The sequence below is a fragment of the Anolis carolinensis genome, chromosome 5 (assembly GCF_035594765.1).
Source record: "Anolis carolinensis isolate JA03-04 chromosome 5, rAnoCar3.1.pri, whole genome shotgun sequence".
NCBI classification, from domain to species: domain Eukaryota; kingdom Metazoa; phylum Chordata; class Lepidosauria; order Squamata; family Dactyloidae; genus Anolis; species Anolis carolinensis.
In genome coordinates this window covers 96803457-96815469 of record NC_085845.1, presented here as the reverse complement: position 1 = coordinate 96815469, position 12013 = coordinate 96803457, and the positions used below count along the sequence as shown (strand labels likewise).

At 37.7% G+C, this 12013-nt stretch overlaps 2 protein-coding genes across 14 annotated transcripts in view; one reads left to right on the top strand and one right to left on the bottom strand.

The window, feature by feature from the left end:
- Window positions 1–12013, bottom strand: part of parvg (parvin gamma) — a 53627-nt gene that overhangs the window by 4999 nt on the left and 36615 nt on the right. For all 11 annotated transcript variants that reach the window (XM_062981939.1, XM_062981941.1, XM_016993941.2 and 8 more), the window contains 4 exons: window positions 11228–11283; window positions 7654–7676; window positions 1322–1383; window positions 1134–1202 (listed from right to left, as the gene is read on the bottom strand). In XM_062981939.1, coding sequence (XP_062838009.1) covers window positions 1134–1202; window positions 1322–1383; window positions 7654–7676; window positions 11228–11283 — 210 coding nt within the window. The remainder of the gene's footprint in view (window positions 1–1133; window positions 1203–1321; window positions 1384–7653; window positions 7677–11227; window positions 11284–12013) is intronic.
- The window catches only part of shisal1 (shisa like 1), a 267217-nt gene that overhangs the window by 233541 nt on the left and 21663 nt on the right, over window positions 1–12013 (top strand). The gene's annotated exons all lie outside the window — the stretch shown is intronic.

Sequence of the window (12013 nt, the reverse complement as noted above, 5' to 3'; positions counted from 1 at the left end):
AATGTTGTTACTCTAAGTTTATTTTATGCAATTCCATCTTTATTTGTAGTTAATATTTTTTGTCAATGTTTTTGTAGTCAATGTTTTCAATACATTGCGATGTCTTGGTGTTAAATTCTTATACGGCAATTACTACATAACGTTACTGTGTATAGAACTGCTTTTTCTGTCAATTTGTTGTAAAACATGATGTTTTCATGCTTGATTTGTAAAATCATAACGTAATTTAACATTTAATAGGCTTTTTCTTAATTCCTCCTCATTATCCAACATTTTTGCTTATCCAATGTTCTGCCAGCCCGTTTATGTTGGATAAGTGAGATTCTACTGTACTTGACTATTAGTCAATATGTTTTCATCTAAAAATATACCCTGAAAACCTGGGTTGACTTATCCCTTACTACCAGATGTATACTTGACAAAAAATGGCAGCTTACCCTAATTCTAATGGATAAAAAATGCATCATAAAGATGTTTCCAAACATTTCATTTCATACAACTACATTGTATAGCAGTGCAGAAGGTGCCAAGGGCTCTAGATCCCATCTCATCTTAGAAGCTAAGCGGGGTCAACCTTGAATTTTACTTGGATGAGAGTCTGACAAGGAACTGCAGGTACTGCAAGCTGTATTTCAGAGGAACTGACAAAACTATATCTTCATTGCCTAAGAAACCCCTCTTAAATTTATGGGGTCACCATAAATGGACAGCTGACTTGAAGACACATATGGATACAATATCTTCCATCATCTGAAGTTATACAGTTCAGGAACATCATAAGTCTTTTCTGCTTACACTGTCTTTAATCAAACCATTGCCTCAACTCAACTGTAAAAAGAGAGCAGCATAGTGCTTTGTCCAATGCAGCTTGTTTGTTTATTTATTTGCCACCTTTCTCTCAGAGTAAGTCCCAAGGAGGCTCTCAAAAAGAATAAGCTAAGAACAATAACAATTTAAAACACAGTCAAAATCATCCCATTCAAACAATAGGTTAAAAACAGCATAAAAATAATTAAAAACATTAAAATTAAGCACAATGATTGTTATTAGGAAGGGACACCACAAAGCATCATTAGTTGTTAGGGTGAACAAGACCACAAACCAGATTAATTAGACATAGCAAAGGATTTTACCTGTGCATTAATATCTTTTACAGTTAAACCTAATTTCTCAACATGCTTGTTGACAAATTTCAGAAGTACCTAAATGAATAAAAAACAACATGAAATTAGTGTGCTTCTTGGTTGTATACATAGAGTCACAGACTCATGATATACGCATACAATAAAGTAACATAAAAATAATAGGGTGCTTACATTACCTCTTTTACAGCATCCAGTTTCTCTGGGGCATTTTTCAATAAGTCATCAAAAATCTCAGCTTCTACAACAAAGTGGTAAATGCTTATCAGTGTTTGTGGAGAATGCTTTTACATGACATATTACAATGCAAGTCTTATTTATTCATATTCTAATTCATTAACAACACAAACAGTGTTGGAGTATTCATCATATAAGCAAAGAATACTGGCTGAAAGATTCTGGGAATTGGCAGGCCCAAATATGTTGTTGTTGCTGCTGCTGTTGTTTTGCAAGTTTTGGCCATATGGCTCATCTCTGGGCTTGTGGAATAATACTATGCATTGCTCACCTCCCTCTATGAATAACTATCTTTGTTTTGTTTTGTTTTTCTCTTTTCCTTCCATACTCATTATGTACTGTAGAAATCTAGACTGTGGGCTCCTTTGGACAGATATTTGTCTTTTGTGTTTATGTAGTCTAAACATCACCCCTACTGAAAGCGTTGTTCTGCAAGAGTAAATACATGTCGTCAACAACAACTCTTCTTAGTGCAACATCAAGCTGATAATAAAATGATTAAATTAATCAATTAAAAATTAATCAGCTACTGAAATGCATTCTTAATGAGGAACTCCCGATACTCTAACTCATGGGACTCAAAACAAAAGCCTGAAGCACTGTATTCCTCCAACCTAGTTTGAAAACTACTGACATAGCACTGCACATACAGCCAAATAAAGTATCTGTAGAGCAATTTTCCAGAAACTCAAAAAGTAATCTATGTGTTGGCTTGTGCCTTTTAATTTCCAACATATGGCAGTTCTAAGGGAAACCTAGGATGGGATTTTCTTGTTCAAAATGGGTTGCTTTTGCCTACTTCTGAGGCCAAGAGAGTGTGACTTGCCTAAACTCACTTGCCTATTCAGTTTACACTTTAACATCTTAGAATAGTGTCTCTTAGCAGGCCTGTAGCGAGGGGGGGGGGGTTAGGGGTTCAACCCCCCCCCCCCGAAATTTTTCAGGTTATAAAAAAAACCTGGTTTACTCATGAATTTTAACTGGTTAACCAAATCCCCATGCTAAGTCTATGAGACACAAAACATTAAGAGTCCCTCCAGGCACTATCTCAAGCAGATATTGACAGGTTTGTAGCGGGGAGGGGTGTGTGCTAGGGGTTAAACACCCCCCCCTCCCCGAAATTTTTAAAACCCCTCCCGAATTTTTTTTCTGGCTACGGCCCTGTCTCTTAGGATCTCCATGTGCCATCCCCAGGTGCAGTCCCATATATGTTGGCTCAGGCAGATGGGGAGGAGGGATGGTAGCGGCCTTTTCCACCCCAAAATTGTCAGGGGGGTTTTAATCGGCACTTGAAACACCCTGATTTATTGGTGAGACATAAACCTTTTCCTCTCACCTTTTCCTCTCCAGTCAGACCGCTTAAGCATCCAGCGAAAGCAGCACCGACAAACGACACCTCAGTTGTAATTCTGCTGATCTCAGTGGTTCTAAGGCTTTATTTATTTACAAGTATTTACAGCTACAATAACAAACACCATTGCTCTCTGGACTCATGCTTCCCCGCAAGGGTAAAGCATGTCCTCTCTCTTCGCCACCAGCTATCAGCACACACTGGCAACACCCAACATCCCACTGTTCATGACGAATGTTCCGTCCACGCTGTTGAAACCGGAAGACTTGACCTATTGGCCCTGCAGGCAGTTAATCAGGACTGGCTGGTAATTAACTTGTCTGCTGCTGGAAAGCTTGCCAGAACACACAGATGCACAATCCAAACAGCAAACAATTGATCTAACATTTCCCTCTAACAAAAAAATACACCAACAAAAATGTATGTTAAATGCCTCAAGACTGAGGCTTAAAGCTTCTTTGGAGCTTCTGCTGTGTCAAATGATGCACCAGGAGCTTTGGCGAGGGGAGGGAGGAATTCTCCTTTCAGAGTGCCTGGTATCATTTTAACACTTCAGGAGCTCCAGATAAACTTTGTGCTTTGAGTCGGAGGCATTTAGTATAAGTTTTGGAGGTGGAACGGTGGGGCTGGGAGGGGAGGGGGCCAGTGGCCATAGTTGACATTTAAGGAAATAGGTCTCAAAAGTAAATAATTCCTTCAGCTGGGACTGAATAATTCCTCTTTTTGTGTGGGCTTTTTGAATTGTTTTTTTTAATATATATTTTTATTGAAGTTTTACCTTATAAGATAGAGTAAATTAACATTGAAAGAGTGAGAACATTTGATTGTATAGAAAGTGGAAAAACTGAGATTTAAAAAGGATCAAAAAGGGAGAGAGAGAAAACCAAAAACCAAAAACAAAGCTAAAATGTCTATATTTATATAAAAAAGAAAAAAAATCTGAACAAATGGCAATATAAAAATGCAAAGTACTTGGCAAAGAAATACACCAAAAAGCAAAAGCAAAAAGCTCACTGTTTCACAACCTGTTCACAAGCCACCAGCAATTGTGAACTGTAGTTCTTTTTTTTTCTTCATCATGACCTTTTTTTTTTTCACAGAAGGAAGTTAAACGAGTGGTGAAAATTAAAATTTATAATAGTCAAATTTGAAACCCCCACGTTGAAATGGTCTTTCCTTCTAAAAACCTTTTGATGTTGATGTAGTACGGAATAAAATAGTGAGTGACTTACCACTTTTAACCTTTTTTCCATATAATTTTAATTGCAAATATATGAGGAATGGGGAGAGGTACAAGAGTGGATATGGAACGGGGGCATTTTTAACATCTTACATTTTCCTCTTCTTCCATTGCTGTCTAATACTAAAAAGATATCTATGATGTTAAAAAATAAAAGAGAAAATAATAATAACACTTCTTCTTAAATCTAAAACAGAAGGATAGAAAAGTGGTTAAAGAGTGTTTTGAAACAAAGGAGATAGAAAAGCTCAGAAATGGAAAAGAGAAAGTCACGCATTTGAGCTGGTCTTACCATTAGGCAAAATAAGGTGGACTGGATACCTAATTTCAGTTATCATGAAAATGTGCAAAATTAGCTTTGTAATTTATTGAATTATTCAAATTTTTTAGGCATTAAGGTGAATGTACTTTCATCTGTAATCCACACAAGTCCTGAGGTCATGATGGATGCTTAAAATATATATCTTGGAAGTTAGGCAAGATCAGGTCTGGTTAGTACCTGGAAGGGAAACCAATCAGGAATACCAGTGATGTAGACTATATGCAGAAGAAGACAATGGTGAAGCACATCTGAGCATTCCCAGCTTTAAGATGTCATCCCATGCATTCTGGGCTCTGTTTCCATGTGCTTCGGAAACTGAGTCCCTCATAATCCAAAAATCTATTCTTCTTGTCATAAAAACTTATCTCTGGTAGATTAACTTTCCAGGATCCCTTCGATACCATTGGGAATCCTGCTATTCTTGTTGCTGACTTCTCTACTTTTTCTTTCTTGTTATTCCTACATAACTAATTTTCCCTTGGTGCTATAAAAAAAACCAATATTTTAATTTTCTTTTCTTCTTTGAACTAATCAATAAGAGGCTGCCATTCATCTTCAGATTTGGAGGAATCTGGCAATTGTATAAGTCTAGTCAATTTATCTATCTCTAATTGGTGCCAAACAGAGACCCCCCTTTTTGCACAAAAAGATGATTTATAATAAGGTTGTTGGACACTCATTGAGTCACTTTTAATCCACTCAAAGACCATCCCCGGTTCTTTGTCTCCCGCTCGGACCGCCTCCTCTCTCCTGATTGGCGAAAAGGCTGAAGCGACGCTGGCTTTCTGATTGGTTGAGGCACCCACGCCTCCTTTTCAGCTGATGACGACGGCCAATCAGCGTGGAGCCAGCGGGGGGGGGGGGGGTAGGCGGGAAATTCAAATCTGACTGCCCTGATTTTTGGCTATATAATGTATTGTGAAGTGTTGTATGGTATGTCTGCTTGACGAATGATCGTGGTTTGACATCCTTTCCAGCTGGATCACAATAAACAACTTGGTGGCATTTTCTTCAATTTTCTGGTGAGATTTATTTGGGAAATTCAAGGGGAATCCTTTATCTAAAGGCTTTCTTTTCTCGCCAGGGTAACGAACCTTTCTTTGTTGGGTCTGCGGTCTCTCTCCTATTGAGAGCGACCCTCCAAATTCTAGCTCGACATCATAATGATTACAGTATTACATTTGTTCTTCTAGTTTGGGAGGACCTGGTGATTATATAAACCTGATCAATTTGTCCATTTCTGTCAGATCCATCATTTCTGTAATCCATAAATGTTGAGTGGGATTTTTTTGTTTCTGGTAATTGCAAGCAATAAAAACCTTTCCTCTTCTTTTTGGCAAATCCCGTGCATTTATATATAAAAAGAAAGTATTCTCGGGGTTCTCATTCTTGAGAGATGATATTCTATTTCTTCTTCTTCATGTGGAGTGACCTGTCACTGTAGTTGAACATCTTTTTATCCAGGACCTACTGAGGTTGCCATCTCTTCCTGCCCTCCCATATGTTCTTTTTCTCATTTGTCTTCTGATATTTCCTCTGGATCTAGGTCTTTTCCAAGCCTCTCATAGAAATAAATCCATGGCTGACGTTAACCATTCAATCATCCAATTCTTTATCATTGAAAAAAATATCATCAGTCCTTCTGGGCTTTCCCATCTGAATCTGTAACCTTTCTTCTTACGTTGATTTGCCAGCAAGAAGTAATCACTTCCTTTCTTTATTTTCTGAGATTTTTGTTTATGTGTCAGGAGCTACCGGAGTTGCTTCTGGAGATGAAGTTCTCTTAATACTGCTCTCCTGGTATTTCCTATTTCAATCGGATCTTTAGCATGGGCTTGCAAGACTTTGTCTCATACTTTCTTGTAAACAACACAATCACACGTCTTCGAAGTTTATTCCTCATTGCATGTTGAGATTGGACCCTAAAGGTTCTGTCAATTTGAGCCTCGACCACTTGCTTTGGTCTACCAAGGATTCCAGCCACAACTTCTGTTATTGCCATATCAAGTTTCTGTATTACTCTCAAGCTCAAAGAGTTTTCTCTTTGCGCATAAGCTAATCTTTGCAGCTGGGTTGAATCTCTTTGGAAATCTATTTGGCATCTTTTTTGTGCTTCTTCAGTTATCTTTATTTTCTCTTTTTGCTGTTTTTGCTACTTCAAAATGCCTGCCATCTGTTATACTCTGTTATTCTTCTTATCTTGTTGCCCTTTCTGTGAATAATCTTCAGCCTGTGTAATTCTCTTGCCAATCCTGGCCTCCAAATGTTTCATTCCATCAATAATGGTTCTTAATTGGGTAAAGATTTCCCCAATTAGATGTTCTTCTTGTGGAAGAGATCCTTCCCCAGAAGCTTCTTTCTGGTCTTCCTGATCTTTGAATCTTGGTCTTATTGAACTTGTAGTCATTTCTGCAATCAAACTAGATATCTGATTTTTAAAGATTTATTGTAGTGCCTCCTTTGGCCACTTTCATTTTTAATACACTGCTGTATTTCTGTATTTCAAACTGTTTCTCAAGCTCTATATTTTCTCTATGCTTTTCTCTATGGTTTTATCTATATGGTCCATCTCTGTGGTCACTTTTTGTCTTACGTGTTGTTTGGACTCAGTCCAGAAGCTCCATGTGGTACCAAGATGTTATGGCTATCTAGTTCTTAGGTATGTTAAACAATTTTAATTCCAATTGTTTTTATAGCATAATCTTTAACAAATTAATTTACTTTCGCCCTTTGTAGTTGATCTCACCAAATAGTTTCATCATGCAGACTTAGAAAATTCTTGAAGAACCAGTTTCTCTAATTAGATTTTGCAATCTCTACCATTTCCAATGGAGGGGAAAATGTAGTTTACCTCTCAGAGATATTTTTCTCAATAAAGTTGGTGAATTTGCAGCAGATTTAAGGACATATTTTTGTTTCTTCAGCCTTGTGTAAATGAAGTATTTTAAGAAGTATATCATTGAGTTTCATTTGTCATTTTTTTTTTCTGAAAAAGTATTTTTCAACTCCATACAGTTGATAAACCCCCAGGGACGTCCCAGTGTTCAGTTAGCTCAATGAAACACTCCTCATTGCTCCATGTCTTCCCTGGAAGTCCTGTTTTAACCCTTATGTGTGTTTGATATTACTAAATAGGTGTTTGTGGTTTGTGCATGCATTCGTGTTTGGTAAAGATATAAATAGAAGGAGGTTTGATTAAACTAAAATTACAATTATTTTTATGCAAGAAAATTGTTTTCTATTAACTATATGAGACACAGTTGTCTGCAGGGAACTAATTGGTTGTCCATAATCACATAGCTAATGAAAGGAGAGGCGTAATGTAGAAACACTGAAACAATGCCTAAATTCTGCAACTTACTTGAAGAGTTTTCTTCACATTCCCTAAAGGTTAAAAAGAAAACGAAAAGAAAAGTCAGTGGAATTTATTCATATCCAAAAATAAAGCTTCTGATAAAGTATGTTGGTACCAGAATTTGGAAAATTTGCAATATTTGCTGGACAACTCTGGTTTTAATTGCTATCCACAATAACTGGCTGGACTCCTGTTATGAAGGCTGCATCTACACTGCAGAATTTGTGCAGTGTGACACCACTTTAACAGTCAATGGTCAATGCTGTGAGTTGTAGTTTTAGTAGGTCTTTATACTTCTTTCCCCAAGACTTCTGGTATCTCACTAAACAATCTTTTCCCATGATTCCATAGCATTGAACCACAACAGTTAAAGTGGAGTCAAAGTGCATTCATTGTACAGTGCAGATGCAGCCTTAGTTCCCATGAGAGTAGATCAATAAAGATTTGAATGTTAACACATTGGTAAATGCAACTGATTCAATGGCTCTACTCTAGTAAGGATTACCAATGAGATTTAACCCCTCATGTTACACCAAATAGCTGAGTTCTGGGTATAAATATGTACATGGCCCAATTTTATTTTATTTTATTTTATTTTATTTTGCATGGTTGCTTGGAAGAAAGAGTCCCTTGCTCCTAGCTAAATTATATATAATGCCAATTCCTTTTGCTGTAAGTCAAGCTTGCCAGTTCAGGGCCCCTTTCTTCTTGCCTGAAGTTTGATACACAATGTACAGTATCAACTATATTTATAGTTTTGTAGACCCAATAACATGTTCTACGATGAGGCAGTGTTGGAGGCTATTTGCCTTTCCCCTATTTCTTATGTGTGAATTCATCCTTTCTTGGTTCTTTGCCCCAGAGATAATGTTACAGAATCTAATTTGAAGCCACAAAACCACACAGGAGCACAATGAGAGCCAGGAAAGTGCATCAAACAAATTCAGCAGAAAATCCATGTTAAGCCTCAAATCTGGGGCTTATCTAGTTATGTGCAACTAAACTGGTTTCTCCCAAACCAGTTTCATACTGACAAGTGTTCAGTATAGATGAGCTATTAGACCTAACTATAGTCTGGAGATCAAGAATGATAGCTTTATTCACCCCAAGGATCATTTATATTTAAGGGGCTTTTAAAACTACAGAAATGTAATGTTATAATTCCACTTTAACTGTGTCCTATGGAATCATGGGATTTGTAGCTTGGGAAAAGAGAACCATTTGGACATCTCACCCCAAGAGCTCTTCTATTCCTTCATCCAAAAAGCATATCGCCTCAGAGAAAGGCAAAATCCCTCTGAACAAATCTTGCCAAGAAAACCCCAAAATAGGATCACCTTTGCATTGCCATAAATTGAAAACATCAAGGCATATAACAACAACAAAATACATGACAGTAGATTTTGGTTAGCATCCACATTGCAGCCACTAAACAGTGTGTTGTGAGTCATCCAGATCATATTGTGAGTCATCTGGATTAGTTCTGTTTTCCATATTATGTTTCCTGTCTATCTCAAAGAGAAAAACCATTCAATCCATGTGAAGCAGCACTATGTACAGTCATCTCACTATATGGCAACAGCCACAATGGAGATCGTCATATTATCAATAAATCAAAGGCAGTTTCTCTGTTCAAAAATTACTTCAGTGCCATGTAGAGAGCGTGTTAGAGTTCTTCTGACTTTAATTTGCATGATTTTTTTTGTTTTTATAATGAGGTAATGTGATAAAGAAATATGTCTCACTCTACCTCAGAAACTGAAACAATACAGCCCAGCAAGAGATCTACAAGCTCATTTCCAGTCTAAACAATTCTCCAGTTCTAAAATATAAATTGCTGTTGTTATCAAGTTGGCTTTAACATATAGTAACCCTACCAATGAGAGACCCCAAGTCCCTGCCTTGTGAACTCAGGCCATGGCTTCCATGATTGAGTCTAACAACTTCTGATGGTGTCTTCCTCTTTTCCTATTGGCTTCTACTTTACCAAACATTATAGTGATTTATGTCTTATCATGCTATTTCCAAAGAAAGACACCCTCGGTTTAACCATTTCGGCTTCTAGGGAGATGTCAGGTCTAATTTGCTTAGTCTTTTTAACAGTCTATGGTATCCGCAAAACTCTTCCCCAGTATCACATTTCTAATGAGTTGACTTTCTCCTTAACAATTTTTTATTTTCACAAGCATACAGAGAAACTGGAAAAATAATGACATGGCATGGACAATTCTTAGTATTCAGTGATATATGTAAATCATCTATGGCCAATATGCATGTGTACACATATAACCTGTTTCACATGGTGAGTTTGTGGCAGTTGTTTGTGGACTTTAGTGCATGAACCAAAGTGTTCATGTGTTATAGCTCAGCCATCACGGCCTACAGTTCAGGAGATGGATTTGGAAACAGGTTATGCTACAGATCTAGGAGACATTCCAGACCCAGTACGAGGCCCCTTGGCCTTGCAGCTGCCAGATGTTGTTGCGCCAGAGGATCCGCTAATTGGAGAGCATTCTGAGGCCTCGCCAATCTTGCCTACACCAGATGGCGTTGATTTGTGCAAAGATGAGCCTTTTATTCAGAGGGAGGCTTTTACAAGAGATAGGAGCAGGAGAGAAGGTGTGCGAAGAAGTAAGTCTTGATAATGACTAACTTTCCCATGTGAAGTTTTGTGGGTCCTGTACTCCCTTAATCTTGCAACCTTTGGATTTCCATAAAGGTGTTCCTCTTTGTGTTTCTCTTTGCGGTGTCAACTTTACTTTCCTCGGAAGAGGTTCCAGTATCCAGCTCCTAGCCTTGCTTCCCCAGCCTTGTATCCGTGATGGGTTTCCAGTTCCAGGCAAACCGCGCCACGCCCGTGACTTCCAAGTAGACCTTGCCTTGTTTACCTTGCTTTCCTTTCCTGAGTCAAGACTTTCCAGACGAGCCGCGCTGCGCCAGTGAGTCTTGGGTAGACCTTGCCTCGTTTACCTTGTTATTCCTGTTCCTGAAACAGGACTCTCCGAGTGGATTACAGTTTGCAGATTTGCAGCGTCTTGTTCCTGTTTCCTGGTGTATGGACTAACTTTGATTTCTTGGTGGAACTAGCGAGTTTCACTTGTGGATTACAATTGGGACATTGCTGAACTTATTTTGAACTGGTACAGACTCTACATGAAAGACTATTTCTTATACTGACTTTTTACGATAACTGTATATATATATATATATATATATATATATATATATATATATATTCCTTAATAAAATGCTTGCGTGTGATACTGGCTCCTGTCTGGTTTTCTGGGTGCTCCTGTATCCTTGGGGTGTAACATCATGTATTTATTTTAAACAATGCCAGACACATAGCTGAGTACATGCTTGCTGCTCAGGTCAGTCACCAGAACCACTTTATATGAATTAAGAACTTGCTGAGTTGACTTTTATTTCCAAAGTCATTGAATAAAGAGCTAGATATGATTTACCAAAGCAAGTAACCAAATAGGTTTCTATCCTCTCTGAAGTGAAAAATTAAATAAAGAACAATATAATTTCATTGGCTGTGTCAATCGCACTTCAAGTACAATATAACCTTTTGTACCTGTCCTTGGTAATGAACTCTACTCCATTTTCTGTCTTCAGTCCATTTGAAGTGCGCTGTAAATTAGAAATCAAGTTTTAGATGAATTATGGGGAAGTGTAAGAGACAATTAGAAGATTCCAATTATTACAAAGCTAAAAGTAATACATAAATAAATAAGAGTATAATTTACAACAGTCATGAACAGGATAAGAACAGTCTCACTGGTTTGGTCTAGACAAGTAAGATATTACTATGAACAACTCCGAGGCAACAAGTTAAAAAAACAGTTTCATTTCTCCGTTTTCTGTTAATAACCAAAACTGGTGGTGAAAGAATTTGAAAAAGGAGAATTGGCAGGACAAAAGAAGGATGTAACTTTCCTTCCACTGCACTTTCTCATGGGCCTATGGATTCTGAGATGTGTATGCTTCCAGGGTTGCCATAAAAAGGCAGATTTTCAAGTCAAATACCCAAATATACATAAATATGAGAGTCAGTGTGATGTAGTCGATTGAGTGTTTAACTAGAATACAAAGAGACAAGGAGCTGAATCCCCACTTGGTCATAAAAAACTACCTTGGACAAAAGCAAACTCCTCTAAACAAACCTTGCCAAGAATATCCTATGATGGGGTTGCCTTAGGGTTGCCTTAAGTCAGAAACAGCTTGGAGACACACAATAAGAAATATGTGGATTTTATTCATCATGTCAGAAGCGAATTGAGAATACAGTTGTAATGCATAGAAAAACTTGGCATTATGCTAGATTTCCTTTGATCAAAAGCTGTCCACTTGGGGTGTCTCT